The sequence below is a fragment of the Passer domesticus genome, chromosome 1 (assembly GCF_036417665.1).
Source record: "Passer domesticus isolate bPasDom1 chromosome 1, bPasDom1.hap1, whole genome shotgun sequence".
NCBI classification, from domain to species: domain Eukaryota; kingdom Metazoa; phylum Chordata; class Aves; order Passeriformes; family Passeridae; genus Passer; species Passer domesticus.
In genome coordinates, this window is record NC_087474.1 from 91,259,209 (window position 1) to 91,282,446 (window position 23,238).

Below are 23,238 nucleotides of genomic sequence, written 5' to 3' on the forward strand. Positions count from 1 at the left end.
TTTCTAGCTCATGCTGTCCTTCTGATTATTCTCTCAAACATAAGCATATAGCATTTTCCCTACATTCTCTACCAATGGATGAAGATCTGAATTCCTCCAAAGGTTGAGTTTTTTAAGAAACCAGGTTTTGATTGAAGTATGTGTTCCTCCTGGATCCATAGATAAAGTAGAAATGAAGAGATTATTAGACTTTTTCAGATTCTTTTAAATGTAGGACTCCTGTCAAAATGCTTATGCTCTATTTAACACGGTTCTTGAAATATTCACAGTATCAAGGAGAAAAGAACTGGTTAATATGTTGCTAAATGAGAGATTAATACCTTTTATGATATCTGAAATACAGTAATTCCCTTGTATTTGTGGGAGTACTTATAGAAACATCAGAAAAGGTTCAAGGGTGTGGGCTCTTTCTGTAATTCTGCTAGAATTTGTTACATTTTTATTCCTCTGAAATTGAAGGAAAGAACAGCTGAGGGCTTGTAAAAGACACTGAAACATGAACTGCATTTCCACAAGTTCACACTAAAATTTCTGTGTCTTTTAAACTACTTTTTTTTTTTTTTTTTATGCAATGAGGATTTAGTCTCATAGGATGCGCAAGTGACAACATACCTTTCTGTTCTGATCATTAAAACTAAGCAAGTCCTATTTGTTTCCTCATCTTAGAAACTATGATGAACAAGATGCTTAACAGCTCAGCAAGTAAACAGATTGACCTGTTGACACAGCTGGTTGTAAATATATCTTCCTGTGTGTTACTGGACCGTTTCCAGCCTTTTGACTCTATAGAGAAATTGGAGGAGAAGGCTCATGAACTCATGCAGGAAAACAATCTTTTGGCTAGTAAGTCCCTTATGTAAAATGTATTTTTACAGAAAATTTCAGACTTTCTATTTGTTGTCTGTGTTTATTGATAAGGTAGGTAAAGGTTACACAGTTTCGAAGCGTGCATTAAATCACATATAATACAGTCAACATAAAGCACATTTAAATGCTGTAACGTAAGCTGGAAAGACTAATTATACTGTTCTAACTGTGGAATGGCTGAATGAATGAATCCTTGGAGTCTCTTATTTCTATCAAAATATTCAAAGGAATTGTCATAAATATATAAAGAAGAAAAAGATAAAAAAATGTGGAATACTGAGGAAACTTAACAAGATGGCAAGGTCATCTTGTTTACATCCTTTCAAAATTTATTTTTTATATTCTGGACTTTCCAAAAAGGAGGAAAGGAAGGGCATTTGTTAAGATTTACTCTTAAACCAACCCCTCAGAAAAATTAGTTTATTTATTCAGAGTGAATAAGTTCTTAAGGAATTTATTTTCTTCCTTGGGATTATACTTTTTCTCTTTTTCCTGCATTATATGCTTATTGCTGAGACTCAATTAATTTTATAAAAGATTTTAAAAGGCAAGAATATTTTCCATTAACAAATGTGCTTGTCTTGCGGAAAATGCTGTAGATTGCATGTAGTGCTTCCAAAAGAGAGGCCCCCTTAAGCCTATAAAAAGTATTCCACAACATTTTCCCTCTGTCTTTTTGGGGCTTTTTTAATCCCCCTAATGACTGTAAGCGTATAACAGAAGACATGAGAAAGCACTTGTAAAGAAGGAAACTGTTCAGTCTGGAATCTTATGCTTGTTTTGTGATCTCCAGTACCCTGGCAATTGCCACCCTTTATCAATATGAAGCAAACAGGCTATACCTTGAGACAAGGAGAATTGCTCAGGAGTACTTCAGAGAAGGCAAACTGTTTGTCTCTTTAAGGAAAGAAATGGACAGATAAGTCTTGGCCCTCAGAAAACTGAATTACCAAGTAATAGCTGTGTTTTTGTTCCACTGACCTAGGGAAGGGTCATATGCTAATATAAGTAAAGACATTTTGTATGAGTATTTTTCAGTACTCTGGCCTTATTATCTCCTCACATTATTAGAGAACAAGAAGATGGTGTTCTAAGGAACGTAATGTGTCCAACATGTCAATGTTACATGCTCTGATGTAGGCATACATTCCTTTCCATAGAAAGATGTTAAACTGGAATAGAATTTTCCTTTCTTTTTTTTGTGGTCTTCAGAGTCTTCATAGCTTCATGGAATTTCTTAGAAAATCAACTGTTTGTGTAAATGGAAAAATGAGATTGACCAGTTGAAAGAAATCGGGTTTGCAGTAAAGTATTCTGTATTTTATTATCTTTCAGAGAACCAGCTGGTAGGTAAGATATCTCTCCCTTTTCCCAAGGAAGAAAAGGGCAACATTTAGAATTTGTCTGGAAGTCCTAAAAGGTCTGGATCACACAAAAAGAGAACACAAGCAGTTTCATGTATTTGGCTTCATCTTTACAGCTACATGTTAAGCTTTCATCTGTTTGGTTGGGGTTTCTTTTCCTTTATAGAGAGCTAGAGAAAACAAATGCAAATTCTGCTGTTCTAAACTAGACCTTCTGGAACTGACTTAAAGATTAATATCAGAATATATTTTAGTGGCTTGGTGCTGTTTACTTTGTCATCTACTTATGTTGATGCTTTGATGCACAAATTTTATGGCTGCTGCTTTTACTGTGGAACTGATATCAGTCCCCCAAAAAGAACTAAATGTGGATGCAAAGAGAAAACTGCAGCTCAAGAAAAGACAAATCACCTCAAATAAAAATGATTTTTACGAACCCATTTATCATGTGAATCATCTTTTACATTTCATATTCATGAACGTGAAAAATGTGTCTCTGAAACTTGCCATTTTTGGGCTTGGGATCAAGAAAGTTTGGAGGCCTGCCTTGACAGATTAATGCATCCTATATCATGTGGTAATTAGCAATGAGTTAGCTATGGAAATAGCATAAATTATATAAGCTTAGTTGTGAAGCTTCCTTTCTTATGCCAGGTATCATCTTCAGTACACCAGAGGACAAGAAGCAAGATTCCAGCAATCTCCTTCCAAGACGCATTTCATATACAATTAGAACCAGTGTTCTCTACAGCATGAGAACAGATTTGATTAAAAATCCAACATGGAAATCCCATCCCCACAAGTTGCCAGCTGATGGGTTTAAATACAACCATGTTTTTATTCCTCTTCAAGATATGATTGAAAGGGCAATTATTTCAGCACAGACTGGGACAGACACCTCAGAAACAGCAATTCAAGTGCAAGCCATGCCTTACCCTTGTCATACCAGTGATCTGTAAGTAAAATTTCAGCTTTTTAATTTGATGTATTTACCTTGTTAAATTAGTACTAAAGAACTTGGCGTCCTATTACGTTCCCACTTTTCAGTGAGTGAATGTATATCTCTACACAGGCTTAAACAAGTACATCCAATACAAGATGTATTACAGCAGAGCAAATATTGCCCAACAGCTGTGTTTAACATAACATGTTATACAATGTTGGTCTGGCAAACAACCCCCTACAAAATGTTTGCAGCCATAATTTGGAGTTGTCTGCTGGACAGAGGCTATGTCAACATAGTGTTCAATTAGCTGAAATTATTGTAAGAGATCCCTTTTAAAATCCTTAGTTGTCCTGTACACAAACTATAAATTGGTCCCTTGAAGGGTAAAGTTGATGAAGCAAAAGTGTAGGGTTGTTCTTTGTAAAACATCAAAACATCCCAACTATTAGCCAGATTTTAAAATTAGTCAGTGGTAATAAATTTGTTAAAGTGGAGTGAAAATTCACTGGGGCATATTATTCTTTGTTGTCCAAATATATTACTTTGCCATCAATAAAAATCTGAATTTTGTTTGACGTTGAATGGAGCCCTAAAGAGTAATTATATCAGCTGTATGGTTTAAAATACTATAATATATAAAATTAGTATAATAATATTGTACTAGTACATACATTTAGCTTGTTACATAAAAAATAAGTAATTCTAATCAGATCAGGAATAAATCTCATTGTTCATGTCAGATCTTATTTTGAGAACAGTTGCAATATTAACCTATGAATATTCTGCAGAAAACAGTTTAACTTTGTGGGCTGACGACTCTCCATATTTGCTCTTTCATAGATTCTTGAACAACATAGGGTTTTTTTTCCCTCTCATGATGATGTTAACATGGATGGTTTCAGTTGCTGGTATGGTTCGCAAGCTGGTTTATGAAAGAGAAATTCATCTTGAAGAGGTAAGAGGTAGATTAACGTCTGAAAAGAAAATGTGTTAATTTAGGTGCGCTGCAATACAAAAGTTGTGAGGTACTTTTAAGTACTCGTAATCCAGATGGCTTTGTTTTCACTTGTTTCCTCTGGGCACTAGACTCTAGTTCTTGCTGCCAACTCAGTTTCAAAATATTATCTGAGCATCAGTATGCAAATATTGTCCATGACACAAAAAGCAACAAGCAAAAGTTGAAGCTGGAAAGTGTTGTTTGGGAAGGCCTTTTGATTAGAATGATTTTTGTTTTGGATTATTTAATATTTTGCTCTATGTAGTCTGTAATGATCAAACTACCTAAAATTAGTTAAGAATTTATTATGAACTGTGTAATTATCAGAAATAAAAGGGAAATTGCATACAAAAAAAAAAAAAGACAATGATTTGGTTCTATCAACAGCTAGTCTTCCCAGGTGTTAAGCATTTGGAAGGACAGGGTCCTTGTGATACATTTTCTATAGGGATAAATACACTTTTTTAAAGAATGACACTAATTTCACTGTATCAGCAGAATTACTGCTTGAGTAAAATTTTTAATTTGGGGAATTATTAAGGAATTATCTAATTTCTCTAATCTTTCTGTTGTAAGGTAAGCTTTTTTAATGCTCCAAAATATTAAATAAACTTAATATTAATTTTGATGATTTTATGAGTACTGCTTCAAAGGTTTTATTAGCTTGTATCCAAAAGCATATTTTTAGAAAAAGAGGGATGTACTTCATACCTGGCTAAATTATTATTTGCCTGGTAATACATAAAGGTTACAAACTGTATGCCTCTTTCAGAAGAGCAACAGGCTGAGAAAAAAAAAATTGTACATATATTGCTGTGGTATATTCTCAGTACTTTTTAGAGTATGAAAAGGCAAAATCCTATCTGGAACAACCAGTAGTCTGACCTCTGCTTTTGAAACCCTATGCAAAAGAGAATTTTGCTGAGCATGGTGATTCCTTGTGCTCATGTGTGTTGATCTCAGAGACTGCCCTGCTCAATCTGTCTGATCCAGGAGAGAGCACAGCACAAGAGCAAAGAAACAAGAAATTTAAGGGAAATTTTTTGTTTAAAAAAGAAAAAAGAAAAGCAAGTTTGTTTCCTGACTTTAATTCTCTTTGCTCTGTTGTCTTGCAGTATATGAAGACAATGGGTGTGTATCCAGCCATTCATTTCTTTGCTTGGTTTTTGGAGAATGTCATTGTGCTCACAGTAAGCAGCTGTGCTCTGGCCGTCATTTTAAAAGCAAGTGGTATCTTTGCTTATAGCAATGGTTTCCTTATCTTCCTTTTTCTCCTGGAATTTGGAGTTACAGTCATCATGTTAAGCTATTTTTTGGGAGCGTTTTTCAGCAGTGCCGATACAGCAGCTCTGTGTGCCAGCCTTGTCTATATGATCAGCTTTTTACCCTACATAGTTTTGTTGGTCTTGCAGAACCAGCTGAGTTTCACCAACCAGATTATAATGGTAAATATTTATTCTTTTCTAATTTTCCTCCTCCAGCTATGCTGTGAATTTCTATAGTTTCAAAACTTCAGAGCATAATGTATTTATTTTTTCCCGTGTTTGCTTTTGTGACTATAGGAAATAAATCACACTAATAAATCTTCAACCAACAAAATATTTAGAGATAAAAAGGAATGAAAAATAATGTGCCAGGGTAATTTTGTATATCTACAGAAAATATCAGGAAGTTGCATTCCTCATACTCATGAGTTCTTTTAATGTCTTGACTTCAAAATATTTGTAACATTAGTGTATTTTCAAGATCAGCTGATGACATGCCACTTCTCAAAGTCATTATTTATTTGGAAAAAAAATAGTGATTCATTTTCTGTTAATGTAATTGGAGAATAGATCAGAAATTTGTCCAACCATATAATATGAGGTATGTGCTTCTTTGGTGTAGGTTCTTTCAGGTCCTTTCCTGTTCTATGTATTCCATAGCCTGTTTTATGTCTTTGTACTGTGCTAAAATACCATATCCCTGAATGTGACATGAGTATCACCATCATATGAACAAAACATATTTCACACATTATGGCTTCGCTATTTCAGGATAACTCACTAAATTAGGCTGGTGGAATAATACATACACTGTTAAAAAATGCTCATTTTTTTCAGTGTCAGTTGGTCAGATGAAATAACACTTTCCAGTATTAGTAACTAGGTTAGTGGAGCTCTGTTAGGTGGAACAAATACTGCGAAGGTTTGTGGGGGAGTATGGTTAAAACATAAAATGAAATAGCAACCACTGGCCCATGTGGAGGAAAAAAATGTCTATTTAGTTTGTGCTTGATTTTAGTATCACAGTATATTTTATTTCATGGAACTTGTTAACAGCATGTTTTTATTTGATGTTCACATACTTTTTCTCCTCTGATGTTGTAGTGTCTTCTTTCTACAACCGCCTTTGGGCAAGGAATATTTTTCATTACATATTTTGAGGGCCAAGAAATAGGTAAGGTCCTTGGTTAGGAGAAAAGCTTTGTAATTATTATTTCAAAAGCTACAGCTGGAAAAGTTTTTCAATCTGTTCTGAAAAATCTCTAATAAATTAATAAGCTGGATCAAGTTCAGATATATTAATAGATGTAACAATTTTTTTACTATTATGGCAGGAACAATATTCATGACATTGGATGTTTCAAACTATTGAAAAAGTGTCATAATGGTACAACAGTTTGTAAGAGTGGAAGAGACAATTGCAGAATATATTACTTAAATTTCCCACCAGACACTTCATGAAAATGACTCGTTTTACTGAAGGAAGGGCAAAATGTGTTTTGGGAGAAACCACTTTCCTTGACAATTGTGGAAAAAGAATTGTAGAAGAAATATAATGATCCACTGTACTGCAAACAAAGTGGCATTTTCAGTTTAAAAAATGCAATATTATTAATAAATTTACAACTTTGTTACTTTTGTTTTCCATTTAGCAGTATGGTAGCTTTCTGTAGCACTGGTGTTTGCGCCTTCTTTTTTCCTTTCGTGTTTTCTGCAATGTAATAATTTTATGAAGCAATTATTCAGTGAGTTCATTCATGTTTACTTCTAAATGTAGTCAATGTACACAATGCTTCTTAGTTAGAATTCAGAGATTTAAATCTTCAGATTTAGCATTATAGAAATGGCATTAAACTTTGTGTAATCCTTGTCTTTATATTAGCAGAGTGGCTTAAAGCCTGATTCATTTTGTCAGTGTTGTAGTTCTTTTTCTTTTGCCAAATTAAAGGCCAGCTTAGACTTCATAAACAATCCTTTCTAAAACATCTTCCCTACATTTTCCCAGCAGCAGTGTCACCTGCTGTTCTATACACAGGCTTGTAGAGGCATAGAAATTTTCTTCTGTTCATTAGGATTATTGTTATTAACTATAGTTTGTCGTGTGCCAGTGCTTAAATGTCCAGAAATGTGCAGTGTTGATGTGTTGTGATCTTTAATGCTGCACTGATCTAGCTCTGACCTTTAAAAAAATCATTATTATTACTACCAGGAATTCAGTGGGATAATGTGCACCAGTCAACGGCACAAGGAGGATACATGACCTTTGGATGGATGTGCTGGATGATGTTCTTTGACTCTATTTTATATTTTGTATGTGGCTGGTATTTCAGCAATATTATTCCTGGTAAGATCATGGGCTTGTTTTTGAAGAAGTTATTTAATATTATTCATCCATTAATATCTTCACAATATAAACATTCAGTCGCCATAGAAAACACTTATTGTGGCATTGTCTTTCTTGGTTTTATGCAAATAAAAAAATATGTGTTTTTATGAGTTATGGTTCTGTTGTACAAAACTGTCTGACTTTCTTTAGGGACTGAGAAACAACATCTCCCTAAATACATAAATACTGACTAGTGCTAACACATGGACTGGAATTTGTAGCCAGGCATGAAATATCTTTTGTTTGCTGATGGGTATGCCAAATATTTGATAGAATTAGGAATTCATTGGATCTTCACAGTAAGAGAGCTTAGTCTAGAAGCAAAACATCTTGGAAAAATGGTGAATCTCCTCTCAGTACCTGGGCTGAAACCCATGCACAACAGCATGTTTTGAGACGAAAAAACTTCAGACAGCACAGTAACTGTATCTTGTTCCCAATCAGTCCACAGTCCCGTGTATAGAGAAAACAAATTGGTTTTCAAGTATATCTTTGGAAAGTAATGGTGTGCTTATTTAAATTTTTTCATGAACCAAGTTTTATAAGTCTTACTGAGTTGTTTAATGTATTTTTAATCCTGGCCTCATGCCTCACTGTATGTTTTACCTTTCCTCTGATGATTTACCTTTCCTCTGATTTGCATATGTTGCTTTTTCTTTTGGCTACTTTGTATTTCTTTTTTTATGAAATTAAATTTTATTTTGCCTTGAAAGATAGGGGTAGGTGGAATATGCAACTGAATTAAAAAAACTTTATTATTAATTGACACTTGTCCTTCAGTGTCAACATAATGACACTCCAGAGTGAGTGTGTGATGGGTAAGTAATGCCTGAAAAGATCAGGCACTGCCAAAGATTAGCTTTTATACATGACTACGTTTTTGTCCTTTTTGTTTGTGTGCCACAATAAGTGTTTCTTTTGGTGGCTGATTTGTTTGCATTTTGCAGATATTAATGGAAGAAGTGGTGCAATGAACTATTTTTATAATTAAAAAAATAGGCTCTTTGTCTTGGCAGGCTATTTCGTCCATCTTCTTCCCGGTGGGTTACAAGATTGTTAGGTCTATGATTCTGTTACACTTTGAAGCTGATTTGGAGACAGGGTAAAGCATCACTGAGACTTGATTATTTTATGGAAGGACCTGGTTTTATGACGAAATGACTTTTTTTTGCGCTTTATTAACATTTTTAAGTAGAGAAAAGTATTTGGTCTAATTAAATGGTCTAACCAACTCATTGTAAGCAGTAATAGGACATTTTTAGTCTACAGACAGATGCAAAATGACTATAAGTTTTTCAACAGTTTATGTCACAATTCTAACATAGGAAAATTTGGATTGAAGAACCAGTGGTACTTTCCCTTTACTGTTTCCTACTGGAAGAACCTGTGTGGTACAGAGAGAAGCAAGAGACATTATCTGAATTCTAATATGTTTTTCTTCAATGAAAACTTCCAAGAAAAAGGTTTGTAGTAATAGAATTTGAACAATAGGGTTTTTTCTGAATGGTGGGATAGTCATATTCAATCTACTTTTATCAGGGCTTGGTCCTCTATTTTATGTTTATATCTTATCTCTTTCTCTCTTTCATTATGTAGTATATACTATGAATATTATATTGTAACTGTTACATTTTGCTAACCCCTGTAATGATTGATTCATTCAGTGGAAACTATTGTACAGAAATATTTAAGAAAACTCTTTGAAAGATGTAAAATAAGTATCTCTTGGGTTCATCCTGTCCCAGTGTATTGCCCCCTTGCTTTGTTTGGATCTTTTGGAATTCACTGAATCCTTTCATACTCTTCCTGAATCTGAAACATGTTGGGCTTTATTAACTTTTAAAAAATTTTCTTCTTGTTTCAGTGGAAAAATTAACTTTGTTCATTTCTTTCCTTCTGTTTCTTATCTTCCTCTTTGATAATCACTGTTCTTTCCGTCTCTGCTTCTTAGCCTTTTGTCTAGAAAGCTCTTATTGTCACTAATTTTTTATCAGCCTCCAATTTCACTGCTCTTCTATGTATGTTCACTTGCTTACAATTAATTCAGATTTTTTTTTTTTTGCCTTTTACCCTCTCCCCAGTGCCTTTAAGGGTGTTCCCACATTTAGTTTAGGTTTTGGAAATGAAGGAGTAAGTTACTTTCACCTGTATTCCATCTTGGGCCTTAGAGCAACGTGATGGCTTGTTGTGCTTTTTTGGGTGTTACAATTATCTTAGAAATGATCCAGTTGTTTGTAGCATAGGTGAAGAAGCTGAACAACTCAGCAGTTGTTCAGGTGTCTCCTGGATTGGAGCAGGCTTCAAAATGTCTTGAGGTTCCTTTTAAACACTCGTGGAAAAAACTATTTGTATGCGTTTTGTCTAAATTCCTGCAATTTGGAACAACTCAATTTTGTTAAGACAATTGTGTTTGGTCCTTATATAAAATGAAGATTTCCAGTGTTTCCTTCTGCAGAAAGATAATAATCTGCGGGAAAACAAAGACAAACTTCTCTGCCTGACCAGTTTTAGCGTGGTTTCTGGCTCACATTCTTTGTGATTTCCTCATGTCGCGTGGTTGATAGCAAATTGTGTGTGAATGCTAAAACTGTCTGCAGCAAAGGAGCTTGATGTCCTTTAAAAGAATTGTGTGCCATTGTACTGACAATGGGATAAAAGCAGCCATGAAGAATTTTCTAGAAACAGCAAAGTGACTTGCTTCTGGCAATTTCTTCACTTGTTCCCTGCAGCCCAGCTAAGGGCTGGTCCCAGAGAGAACATTTAGGGAATCAGAGGTGTGTGAGGGAGGAGCTGGGAGCACAGGTCCTACCAGCTGGAACTGGAACTACAGCAGGGCTGGCAGTGACCAGGGTGCTGCGTACCCACTTGGAGCTCCCCTTTGAAGAACTCCCAGGGTAATCATTTAGTGTCTGCAAGGAACTTGGAGCTCTCACTCTGAGTCTTTCCTGAGCTACATTGTCTGAGGCCCCTCTGCAGGTGAATGTTTCTTTTTTAATTTAAAGGATGCAAGTTTAGGAAACAGCAGAAAGGTACCTGGAAGAGAGGTGCATGGGTAGGAGATCTCAGTAGTGTCACAACTGCTAGTAGTACCTTGCTAGCAAGTGACCTCAAGTTTAGAAAGAATTCTTAGAAGCTTAAAATTGAGTGTGAAAGCGGCAAACCAAACTTCTTCATTCACAGTGTAAACAAACCAATCTTTGAAATAATTATGTATTTTTTAATTTATAATTTGATTTATCGAATTCAAGTACTTTATGTATAGGATAGTTCTTGTAATGTTTGCATTTTATTTAAGTAAAAACATTGCAAAGAATATAAATATAATCCATAAATATCTTATGTATATTAATAAGGATAGTTCTCTCTTTTCATAATTCTCAGGCATAAACATTTGTTATTTTGGACTAACATTCCAGTTTGGCTTGCCTTTGCTTAAAAATAAAATAAACCAACTCACTGCCAGATCTCTAAGTAGTAATGAGTCAATAAAATATTAAACATGAATAATGTAATGGGGCTGCTGGTTGACTGTGCTCGTGTTTGGAAAGTAGTGCAAACCTGACATGGAAAGGAAGGCAACTTCATTGATGTCATATGGCATCTCAGTTTCCTGAGGATGATACCTCACAGCTAGAAAAGTGTTGAATATCTGCTTGCTTTGAACACATTGAATTATACTTGGAGTAGGCTGCTGCTATGAATTGTTTCAGAGATCTGCTTTGCTTAGTTGACTAAGGGGAATTGAGAAGATTAACTGCCTGTGCTGTGAATGTGATGTCAATATTGTGTGCCTGAAACTGGATGACATATATGAAGTAGCTTATGCAGTTAGAATTTTCTAATGCTTAAGGGCATAAAAAATTATTCTAGTAATGTTATTATAAGTATTTCTTTTACTAGGAATAAAATAGAGCAACTATTTTATTACTTTATAAAGACATATGTAGACATGCACATTACTTGGCATAACAAATGGGCCAAATTCTTAGCAAATATTAATTGGCGTGATAAGTTTAATTTCAGTGTAGTTTATGTCAGTTCGGACAACTTGAACATCTGTTCTAGGCTTTGGTAAATGGTAGGAGAAATTAAGTTATTTTGTTATTCCTTTTATGCACAAACACATGTTTAGATTCAGCAACCTGCTCGTTCTGGTACTCTTCCCCACACAGACCCTGCACCTCAGGGTTGGAAAGTCCCTTGCACTGAAGGAGCCACCATCGGTGTTGTGCTGCTGTCCCTCACCAAGGAGCATGTGGATGGTCAGAAGGCGGCTGTCAAAGATCTCAACCTCACTTTCCATAAGGGCCAAATAACAGCGCTCCTGGGACCTAATGGAGCTGGAAAGACAACAGTTATGTAAGCCTGACTTTTAATGCTGTTACTGTCCCCTCTGATCTCTGCTATGCTTTTTCAGTTTAAAATTCTGTGAACTATTTGCCATGCTTTTTCTTCCCCCACCCAGGTAAATATTTGATAAACTCCTCAAAGCTCATGGAAAGTGAAAGTTGTACATCTATAATGAAAGGAATGTAATGAGTAGAGAACTGAGTCCTCTGTGCCACTTAAACCATGATGTGATATCTCAGGAACACCTTAAGTAGGACTTGGGCATGTCTGGTTGTGGAGTTGAACACATTTTGAAGGAGTGTTCTTTTTTGGCAACCTATCACATAGAGAGCATGAAGTTTTATGGTGTTTTTGTCCCTAGAATTCACAGAGGACTTCTTTCTTGGCAGTTGACCAGAAATGAAAGTAATAAAATGAAAAATTACCTTTCAAAATGTCTCAACTAAGAAGTTTATGTTTCTACCTTTCTGTTAGCCATAACCAGCTTTCATTAGTCCAGTGATGCAGGATGGGACCTACAGAATACCCATGTGAAGAAGGAAACAATCACCTGTTAGATTTGCTTGGGGAAAAAAAAGTTTTGTCTCTGGAGGAAGAGAAATTAGGAACTGTTGAGATCATGTACAAAGAACCTATCAACAAACCAACCAAAAAAAAAAAGAAAAAAAAAAAAGAAAAATAATCCCAAACCCAAAAAGCCACCAAAATAAAAAAGTATCTCAACCCAAACCTAAAACATTAGTGATATCTCTATAATTATACTTGACTGAATTGATGTTGCTCTAAGGATGTTAAAACATGTCTAAGGATATCTAAGTGATGAACTAATTGTACGTTATCTTGCTGAATTATTATTTTTCTTTTCTTGTATCAGATCCCTGTTGACTGGTGTGTATCCACCGAGCTCTGGTACCATTATTGTTGATGGGAAGGACATCCGGACTGAGCTGGCTGCCATCAGGACAGAGCTGGGTGTCTGTCCCCAGTACGATGTCCTGTTCAACACGCTGACGGTGCGAGAGCATCTCCTGCTTTACGGGTCAGTGAAGGCACCAGGGTGGACAAAGGAACAGTTGGATGAGCAAGTCACTGGGTGAGTTTTCCTTCCCTTTCTTGAAATCTCTCAAGTAAATTGGTAATGACTGTTGCAAGCCACCCAAATAAAAAAGAGAAAATGCAAAAATTACAAGAAAAAAAACAATGGTAACTGCAGGGTTTTGTGAGTTTTTGTCACATTTTGTATTCTGAAATCATTACTTGAAAATATATTTCCTAGTGTCTATTACTCGAATATATTTGTAGAAGGAGCTGTCAATGTTTAAAAACCTGGTATACAGAACCATCAAATAATGATGTTTTCACTGGAGAGGAGGTGGTTAGCCTTGTAAAAATTGCAGGGGTTCCACCTCATGCTGTCTGGCTTACCTCTATCCTTGATGGAGAAACAGATAGAAAGAAAACTGCTGTGCTTGCCCCGAGTTTTTAAGTAAATCAAGAAAATGATTTTATATATCTATTATCCTTTATTCCTTCACCTGCAACAGAAGGAAGGTTAGAAAACCAGAAAATCCAGGTAAAGGCAGAGATTGTTACAATATTTTTAAATAAGCCACCTCATTTTCCTTTGCCAAATCCAACCTTAAAATATTTTTGATAAATGATGAGGTTTAAAAATGAAAAATGCAATAGCAAAAAAAAGTCAGAGCTCTGACATGAACTCAGAGGATTTGCCACTTGTCAGGTTCTAAACAATTGCTAGTGTTTTTTGCTGATACTTCAATATAGGACTAGATCTTAATTTTTCCTAGTGTATATTAAACTAACTAGTAAACTGTACAAGTTGAGATCTGGTGCATTAATACCAAACTGCGTTTATTCTACTTCAGAAATAAAAGGTGTGCTTTTCAAACAGTGTGGCAGTATAAATAGTTTGTGTTTACCTTCTGATTCATGCTAGGCTCTGTGAAGGGCTGGGCATTTCCATGCTTCAATGGAAACAAATGTCAGGTTGATGGGACTTCTTAAGTGTACAATCAGGCATATGCAGAGGCATTTCTGGCAAAGTGGCTTTCCTTTTTGGGAGCAATCATACAAGCCTGTTACTTTTAAATTTCAATCTGAACAAACTCAGGTGTGGACATCATAGTCTCTCCAGAAGCAACAGCAGGAATTCTCAAGAACTACAGAGACAAAACAAACTTATTAAATGGTTTAAAATTGATGTGAAATAATATTCTGTATCTTAATGTACTTAGACTGCTGAATTGTAATTCTAGCAGCAGTCTGTCATGCTAATGGCACATGAGAATACTCAGAACTCTGCAGTATTCTCATGCTTGCTACTAAGAAAAATTATTTTTAAAGGCAACAAATGCTTTAAAAGACTTCAGAGAAATTAGAAAAGCAAAAAAAAAGAATGAAGCAAAAGCCTTTTATTAACTAAAAAAGCAGGCTTCTGAAGAGCTTAAGAATAATTTTTCTCATTATATGTCTATAGAACAGCTATTGAAATGTGTTTTTTAAAAATTTTGAAATTCTCTCAGGGTAAATGGCATTATTTATTCACTCAGACTGCATATGCACTGAAATGATTCAGGAGTGTAGCTTAGGACTGTTGAGCCTTCTATGTCTTGCTTGCCAAGCTGATAGCAGCTGAAAGCTCTTAGGTCAGTGACTGTATGCTCAGTGTGATAAAAAATAAGTTAAAGTCTTTATAATGTTGCCTTTATTAATCATGTTTCCATACCATTTCCATGCTCAGATGCAAGACCAGCATCTAGCAAGGGCAAGGGCTGAATTGGAAACATCTGTGAGATGTCTCCCAGTCCTTAACATAGGAATTAGATTAGATTTTAATTAGATTAGATTTGATTAGATAGTATTATTCTACCCAGGGATCTCTTATCAGTTTATTTCACAAAATTAGCAGTCTTTATAATTATTTAAAGGGACTATAATCTGTAGTTTGCTGAAGTTGTTGGACAAACTAATATTAATTTTATTATCTTTAATTTAAAATTTTCCTTTACAATATTATTTAAAATCTGTGCATCTGAGGATGATAAGCATTTCTGCTTTGTAGGTAGAGATTTTTTTTCCTATTTTTTTTTTGATACAAGAGTATATAATCAGACAGAGAGGTAGTGATTCTCTTGCTTTCCATTTACAATTTCTTTTCAGTACTTGTTCTCTGAGTGGACAGAATGTGACAAGAAAAGCATTTTCAAAATTGGTCCTGTTTCTGTATTCCTCTTTCAGAACTCTGGAAGATGTGGATTTATCCCAACATCAGTACAAACCTGTTGGAGCCCTTTCTGGGGGAATGAAAAGAAGGTTGTCAATTGCCATCTCCTTTATTGGAAACTCAAAGACAGTTGTTCTGGACGAGCCCACCAGTGGAGTAGATCCATGTTCTCGCCGTAGTATCTGGGATGTGCTTCTGAAGTACAAAGCTGGTACAAAGTTTATGCGCGTTATTTGCTTCTTATTTTCTTTTCTGGATTTTTTTTTCCAATAAATTTAAACTGGATAGTCAAAGTGTAGTCAAAATTTTATCAGAAGCTGAAAACATTAATTTATGAGGAAACATTAAGTTGATCTTGGTAACTTCAAGGCAAGTCAAATAGTATTACAAGAATTATCTGCTATTGCACAGAAAGACCCCGAATCTTAAAAAAGACTGAGCTTAGTCCTAAGTCTTGTCCTAAAGTTTCTCCCCTTTATTCTGCTTCTCAAAATTACTTTCTGGTTTCCATTTTCTATTTTGCACATACCTGTATATAGATGGTTATATACTTCTAATTAAAATATATTAGTTGTCAGTCTGCTACACTAATTCTAAAACTGATTGTGGGAAGCAAACTCTTCAGCTAGTGATCACTCAATCAGCTGTAATAACTCACATTGAGTGATCCATTGAAAGAGACACTGCTATTATGCAATTTTAAGGAATTTCTTAAGCTTTTAAAACTGGAGGTTCTAAAGACTTAATAATGTTTGCTTTGTATAAAACAGGGCAAAGTAATTTTAGAACTGAATCTAACTCAATTCACCATTCTGACAGCATATTTTGTTTGCGTCCTGTGTTAAGATTTTGAAGAGTCCTGAAAATATGTTTGCCTAGGGCTAAAGGACCCTTGTGAGGGGTTTCTCTAGAAACCAGGTTTTGTAGACCTGTACCAATCTTTGTCATGCAGGTTGTACCCTGATTTTTACCACTCACCATCTTGATGAGGCGGAGGTGCTCAGTGATCGCATTGCCATCCTGCAGCATGGCCAGCTGAGATGCTGTGGTTCTCCCTCCTATCTGAGGGAGACATATGGCCAGGGACACAGTCTAACACTCATAAAAAAGGTAAGTTAAAAATGTACTGTACTGAACTGGAGAGTGCCTGCCAAGTACATTTCAAGGGAGATGTATGTCCCTGACAGGAAGTAATATGTTTAGTAATATGATTATTGGAGAACCAGCAAAACATGTTTTTATCAGCTTCCTTGGTTGTTTTGGGTGGATGGTATTATTATTTCTATTTAGATGAACACAATGGAATCTTTGAAAATGGTATCAGTATTTAGCTGAAAATGGGCTTGTCTCACTGTCCTTTATTCCTGGAAGGTAGTCTCTGTATCCCAGCTGTGATACAGTTTCATCAGTGGAATTTTTCCTGTATGAATTCTAATATTAAGACCAATACTTCTGGTAATACTTAACTTTTTCTGCATGATTGTCTTTCTTTCTTTCTTCATAGCCCTCTGTGTTTGAAATCCAGGACCCTAAGCACATTGTTCAGGTCACTTCTCTGGTACAGACCCACATTCCAGAAGCCTTCTTGAAGGATAACAGTGGAACTGAGCTGACCTATGTGATCCCAGAAAGGGCAGATAAGACCTCTTTTAAAGGTCTTTTCCACGCTTTAGATCAAAGCCTTCAGGATCTACATGTGACTGGCTATGGTATTTCTGACACAACTTTGGAAGAGGTACTTGTAGTTTTTCTGTGTAATGACATTTTCTTGGTTAGGAAATCATGATAGTATCTTTTATGTTTCACAATTCCTTGTGAGAAGCATGTTTTAAAAAAACCCAAAACAAAAACAAGCAAACAAACAAACAAACACATCCTCCCAAATCAGGTAAAATCTATACTGTGTAGTTTTGCTTTGCTGTTAATTTCAGCACCCATTCTACTATGGCATATCTTTTTATTTTAAGAATCTTATGTGAAGACTGATGAACTGTGTAACCCTTAATTTTTTTTTTCTACATTAACTTAAGGGAAATGTAATGTGTCATTGATTTGATGAGAAGCAGTGTTGTCCTAAGCCCATAGCATTGGAACAAGCTTTGGGCTTTCAAGTCTGGTGATTCAGCTCAGGTAGCTCTTTGGACTGAAAAAAAAAAGAAAAAAAAAAGAAAAAGCTAAGAATACATTTGAGCTTACTAGTTCTGAAGCTTAGGCCTTAGCCAAACTGTGTGATGAAATACCTATATTCAAAAGAATATTTTCTGTGTATACCAGGAGAGAAAGTGTTTGATGTATGTATACATCAACATATATACACACACATAAATGTACATGTATGTGTGTGCATATACTAAATGGATCAGAGGAAGAGAGTCTGTTATGCATCTACATAATTCTGAATTTAGCTCTGTATACATAGCCATGTCAGCAAGAGGTTATTTCCCTTCCTTGGACTCTTTTTACCCCATCTATAATTTCTAAATAACAAGATTCCCTAAATCACCACTATCCAAGTACTGTACTACAGATCCTTTAGAAATAATTTTTTTTCACTTCAAGTGATGATAAGAGACTAATGTCTCCTATCATACATAATTTACAAGTTTAAGAAACATTTAATTTAATATTAAGTAAATTAGATTCCTGAGATACAATTATATGAGGCATATAAAAATATTGAAAAGTTTTTATGTTCATATAGAAGATGGATGATTAACATGGTATAAGGAATAATATTGTTCACTGCCAAACATTACAGATTTGGAGGTAATGTATATGTTAAGAATGCTTTTAGGTTATATCCCCATGAGATAACACAGGACTCTCCAGAAATGACATGTATAAAGTAAATATGAAGTTGTCATGATATGAGGAAGATTCCTCAATGAGCTGTATCTGTGACTCAGTTACAAGCTTGCTTTTAGCTGTTCTGTGAAGGGGAAGTTTAAAACATCTTTAAATGTGATATTAGATATTAATGTATCATTCTTCAGCTTGAAGATTTAATGCATTAATTTGGGTTGATTTCTGTCATCTCTGCATCTCATCATTAGCTGTCATTACAACCTCAATTCTCTATTACCTTATCAAAAGCCCTTTGTGTTGGGAACTAAAAGGATAGCACATAATAGCACTATTTAATCTATTCAAGCAATTCAATCTGGAAACAAAGAACTCTGGACTTAAAGGAAGAAATGTATTATAATTTTTTTTTATTCTCTTATATACTCACCATTATTCTTTCTATTCTGAGGGACACTCACACTCTCTAAAAATCGTGTTCACTGAGGGAAAATGGACTTCCATTCATATTTCAAAGGAATCTTGAAGTTCTAACAAATCAGTTTCTGACACCTTTAAATCTCACTAATATTATATTTGCTCAAATTTAGGCTCTGGATATCTTTTCCAAACATTTTTATTTGTGTATTCTATAATACCTGTAATCCAAAGTGTTGACGGAACCAAAAGGAGAATAGAAGGGTAATTAATTAAGTGTATACTAAGAGCTCTCTGGAGGATGTTTTTTCACTTTCTGGAAACTCTGGAGGTTTCAAAGCATATTGCTTCCTTGCTTTTCTTTGAGGGGAGAACAAAACAATTGTAGCACCTTTTCAAAATAAGATGTGTCAAAATTTGTTAATTGAGTACTGCTTTTAAATTATTTTCTTTGAAATTACCTGAGAGTTTGCATCAAAACTTTCCAGGGAAAGGCATATACCTCCTTGAATTGATGTGCACCTTCCAGTGAGATGCAGGGTGCTCCAACGCATTCTGATGATGGCACAGTCACATTAATGTATTTCACTGTAATATTGTCATTTGGCCAGACTTGTTTCCTCAAGAACGAAAAGCCCTTTTTTGTCCTTGACAAGGACAAGTCATTAGTCAGGTATAGACTTGCTAGTCAAAACAGAAATTAAAACAGTTTCAGAGAATTACAGAATTTTACAGAGCATTCTGAACTGGGAGGTACCCAAAAGGGTCATCAAGTCCAGGTCTTAAGTGAATGGCCCACCTAGGGATTGAACACCAACCTTGCTTTCATTAACACCATGCTCTGACCAACTGAGCAAGCAGGAATTACTAAGGCATGTGGGGAAAGGATGCTCTGCTGAGGTCTAGAATACACCCTCATTCAAATGTAGCAAGAACATACTGTCCCTTTATCATGGTGTCTAATCCTGACTTTCCCATACCTGTGTGTTTCAGATACTCACTCTGTTAATAACATTGTTAGGCTAATACCACTTCTATTCACAATATCTGGTGCAACACCAGGTAAATTATCACATCTTCTGTGCAATGTAGTCCCTAATGATTCCCATTCTTAAGAGGAGGTTTGAAAACTGGATGCCATGGTGGGGACTGGGCAATGCAGGTGGCCTTCTGCCTTTATAGCTGTATTAGAGTATGTGTCAATAAAGCTACAACAGACATAGGAAACCATTTGGTGGGTTTGTTTATTTTTTTTTTTAGGGTATAACTACATCCTCTCTACAGTGACTTAATGAGAGAAAATAAGAAAATGTGTCTGCAGCTATTTTGGCACTGAAGTAAACATATGCAGGCAATGTTTTGTAGTGTAGGCATTGTCCTGACCACGGATGTGTAGTTACTTTGTGGTTTCACCAAGTGGTTGACACACCTGAGGGACAGGATGCCATCTGGAGAGAGCTAAACATGATTAAGAATTGAGCCCGTGGGAATCTCATGATGTCCAACAAGACCAAGTCCTGGTGCTGCACCTGGGTCTGGGCAACCCCCAGTACCAACACAGGCTGGGGATGAACAGATCCCGAGCAGCCCTGCCCAGAAGGACTTGGGGGTGCTGGTGCATGAGAGGCTGGACATGACCCAGCCATGGGCACTCACAGCCCAGAGAGCCAAACGTGTCCTGGGCTGCATCCAAAGCAGCGTGGGCAGCAGGGCAAGGGAGGGGATTCTTCTCCCCTTCCTCTGGTCTGGTGAGACCCCACCTGCAGTGCTGCATCCAGCTCTGGGGGCCCAGCCCACGAGGGACAGGGAACTGTTGGAGTGAGTGCAGAGGAAGCCACTAAGGTGAATAGATGGATGGAGAACCTCTCCCATGAGGAAAGGCTGAGAGAGTTAGGATTGTTCAGCTGGAAGAGGAGAAGGCTTTGAGATGACCTAATTGTGACCTTGTAGTATCTGAAGGGAGCCTATGAGAGAGAGAGGGACTTTTTACAAGAGCATGCAGTGACTGGACACAGGGGAGTAGGTTCAAATTAGACATTAGGAATAAATTCTATTTTGTGGTGGTGGTGCAGCAGTGTATCAGCTTGTCCAGAGAAACTGTGGATGTCCCATCCTTGGAAGTGTTCAAGACTAAGCTGTGTGGAGTTCTGAAGAATCTGATCCATTGGAACATGTTCTTGTCCATGGCAGAGGGGTTGAAACTAGATGATCTTAAAGGTCCCTTCAAACACAGGACATTCAGTGATTCTATGATTCAGTTGTTGCAGTTTAGTTTGGTTTGCTTGACAGAATTGGTGTTCAGAGCCACCAGCAAGCAGGTCCAAGATAACAAATTAGAATGTGGCTTTAGACTGTCAGGATCTGCCTCCAGGGTCTAATACAGAAATACCAGGCCAGAAATTTCTGGTCTTGCAGTTGTTAATGGCCAAAGTTGTTCCCTGAAAGCTGGCAGGTAACAAATGCAATCAATAACCACTGTTAAATGGCAATTATATTGACTAAGCAAAATATGTTTTTTGTAACAGTTAGACCTTAGAAAGTCAAGAAATATCTTTCAAGAGCTATAAAGTACTTCACATTGACTGGTTTTTATTGTCTATTGTATGAGCTCCTTGGAAACAAGGAATTTTTTGTTATAGCTGAGATCAAGTTCTTTTGTGGGAAGAAATAAATGGTTTCTAATGATTTCTGAAAGTTGCACTGTGGGTATAATCTGTCTTGCAGCTCAACCCAAACAGAGAGGAAAGAGCAAAAGAAAACTTTCATCAAGACAAAGAAAGGAATTGGTTGTTATTTTTCTGTTTAATTTGAGATGATCATGGTACCTGTATTTTCTGTAAATTTTTCTTTTTTTTTTTACTTGAGGTTCTTAGATCACTGATTAAATTGCAGTTCAGGTTAAGATAAGAAAATGTTAATTGTGTTTTTAGTTTGAGCTTACAAGAAGTGGGGAGTGTGTGAATAAGGCTCACTATGAAAGTTTCTGCAAGGCTGAGGTACAGATAAATGAAATGCATGTCTGTGAAATTCAAAGGGCTTTATGTGGACAGAACTGTGAAATAGGTTTAAGGAAGTTATAGTAGGTTGAATGCAAATCTGTTTGACAAAGTGTATATACCATTTAAATAGACCTCATGATCATGGAATTGGTGAATTCTGCTGGGTTTTTATAATTTTAAGTCCCTTCTGACATGAATTCCCCTACTTTAGAAAAATCAATCCTTTCAACTTCAATCTAGTGCATATTTTTAGATTGTTGCTTTTATTAGAAAGTAATTTCAGTTTTTCTCATGGTGATTTTAGGTAACAAGACCCTATCATCGCTACCCAATTTGGGCTATGCACACTAATGTTTTGCTACAAACCACACATTGTTGCCCAGTCCTCTCTGCAGTATCAGTTTTACAAGACTTTACTCACCTTGGCTGTCTCTGATGATTGCCTTGTCCTTTCAATGTCTTTCAGTAACATTATTGTCTATGTGTTTGCACATATCTAGGAACATTTCCTGAGTGTCCCTAGACATTGTGAATTCCCTGGAATCTGTAGGTTCTCAGCTCTGTAGGATTTTGTACATTAGATTTAGGTGTTCTAGTACAACTAGAGCTCTTTGGTAGCAGTTCCAGTTGTGCCCATAGATTTCTAGCTGGAGCATCAGAAAAGAATTAAGCTGTTTCCTTGGTAAAAACTGCAGTAACTGAGTTCCAACATATATCAAGGCTTAGGAGCATAAAAAGTCAATCAAGGGCAGACAGTCTACTGAAAAATTTTTGCAGATAGTAGTGTTCAGAGGTCAGCAATGTTTTTCATGGGTGTTTTTGCATCTATTGACATTTATTTAATTTCCTTTATCCGCAGGATTTTAACTAAAGAGCTTGACTAACTTTATAGTCATATTCCAGCAAGGTGATTACAGCAGTCAGTAGTAATTTCTGACAGTCTGGATGGTTTAGGATATATACATATATGTATATAATAATTTTAGAAAATAGATTCTAAATTAATTTTTTCTACTTTCATGAAAGGTTTTTCTGAGGCTACTGCAGGAGTCAGAGAAGATGCCCTATGTGCCACAGGCAGCACAGCTGGACCATACAAATGGTGCTGAATCAGTCTGTAAGTAAAAATTATGTGCCTTCTGAAGCAATTAGATTTATAAATATCAAAAACACAAATGTAAGCAGGCACGAAGTTCCCAAAGGTGAGAAATGCCCAAGCAAATGGAGAATACTTCTTTCTACCATCTGGTAATTTCTTTTTTTTTGTGTGTGCCTTGGGAAGTAGTTCTTGTATGTCTGCTGTGTTTTACCTCTATCCCTTCACAGTCATCTTCCTACCCTTTTGTGTACACATGCATTCTCTCACTGCAGCAGCATTGACTTACTCCTTTGTGCCAGTCCCTGGTAGCTAATTATCCTCTTTGTCTCATACTGAAAATGGATATTACAGACATATCCCACAGATATAAAATCTCTACACTCTAAGAAAAGTAGATTCTTGTTCATCCACATACAATTCAAAAGAAGAAAAAAAAAAGCTGGTTCCCCTTGAAGTAGGAGATCTTGCATCTTCTTAAGTGACGTGTTATTTTAGGTTCCTT

General features: G+C 36.0%; 1 protein-coding gene across 2 annotated transcripts in view; it reads left to right on the forward strand.

Moving 5' to 3' along the window:
- ABCA13 (ATP binding cassette subfamily A member 13) overlaps positions 1–23,238 on the forward strand; it is a 165,693-nt gene that overhangs the window by 55,865 nt on the left and 86,590 nt on the right. For both annotated transcript variants that reach the window (XM_064429242.1, XM_064429231.1), the window contains 13 exons: positions 667–843; positions 2,886–3,186; positions 4,018–4,132; positions 5,290–5,619; positions 6,544–6,613; positions 7,649–7,783; positions 9,151–9,288; positions 11,998–12,184; positions 13,050–13,268; positions 15,434–15,630; positions 16,372–16,529; positions 16,924–17,154; positions 22,664–22,754. In XM_064429242.1, the coding sequence (XP_064285312.1) occupies positions 667–843; positions 2,886–3,186; positions 4,018–4,132; positions 5,290–5,619; positions 6,544–6,613; positions 7,649–7,783; positions 9,151–9,288; positions 11,998–12,184; positions 13,050–13,268; positions 15,434–15,630; positions 16,372–16,529; positions 16,924–17,154; positions 22,664–22,754 (2,349 nt within the window). The remainder of the gene's footprint in view (positions 1–666; positions 844–2,885; positions 3,187–4,017; positions 4,133–5,289; positions 5,620–6,543; positions 6,614–7,648; positions 7,784–9,150; positions 9,289–11,997; positions 12,185–13,049; positions 13,269–15,433; positions 15,631–16,371; positions 16,530–16,923; positions 17,155–22,663; positions 22,755–23,238) is intronic.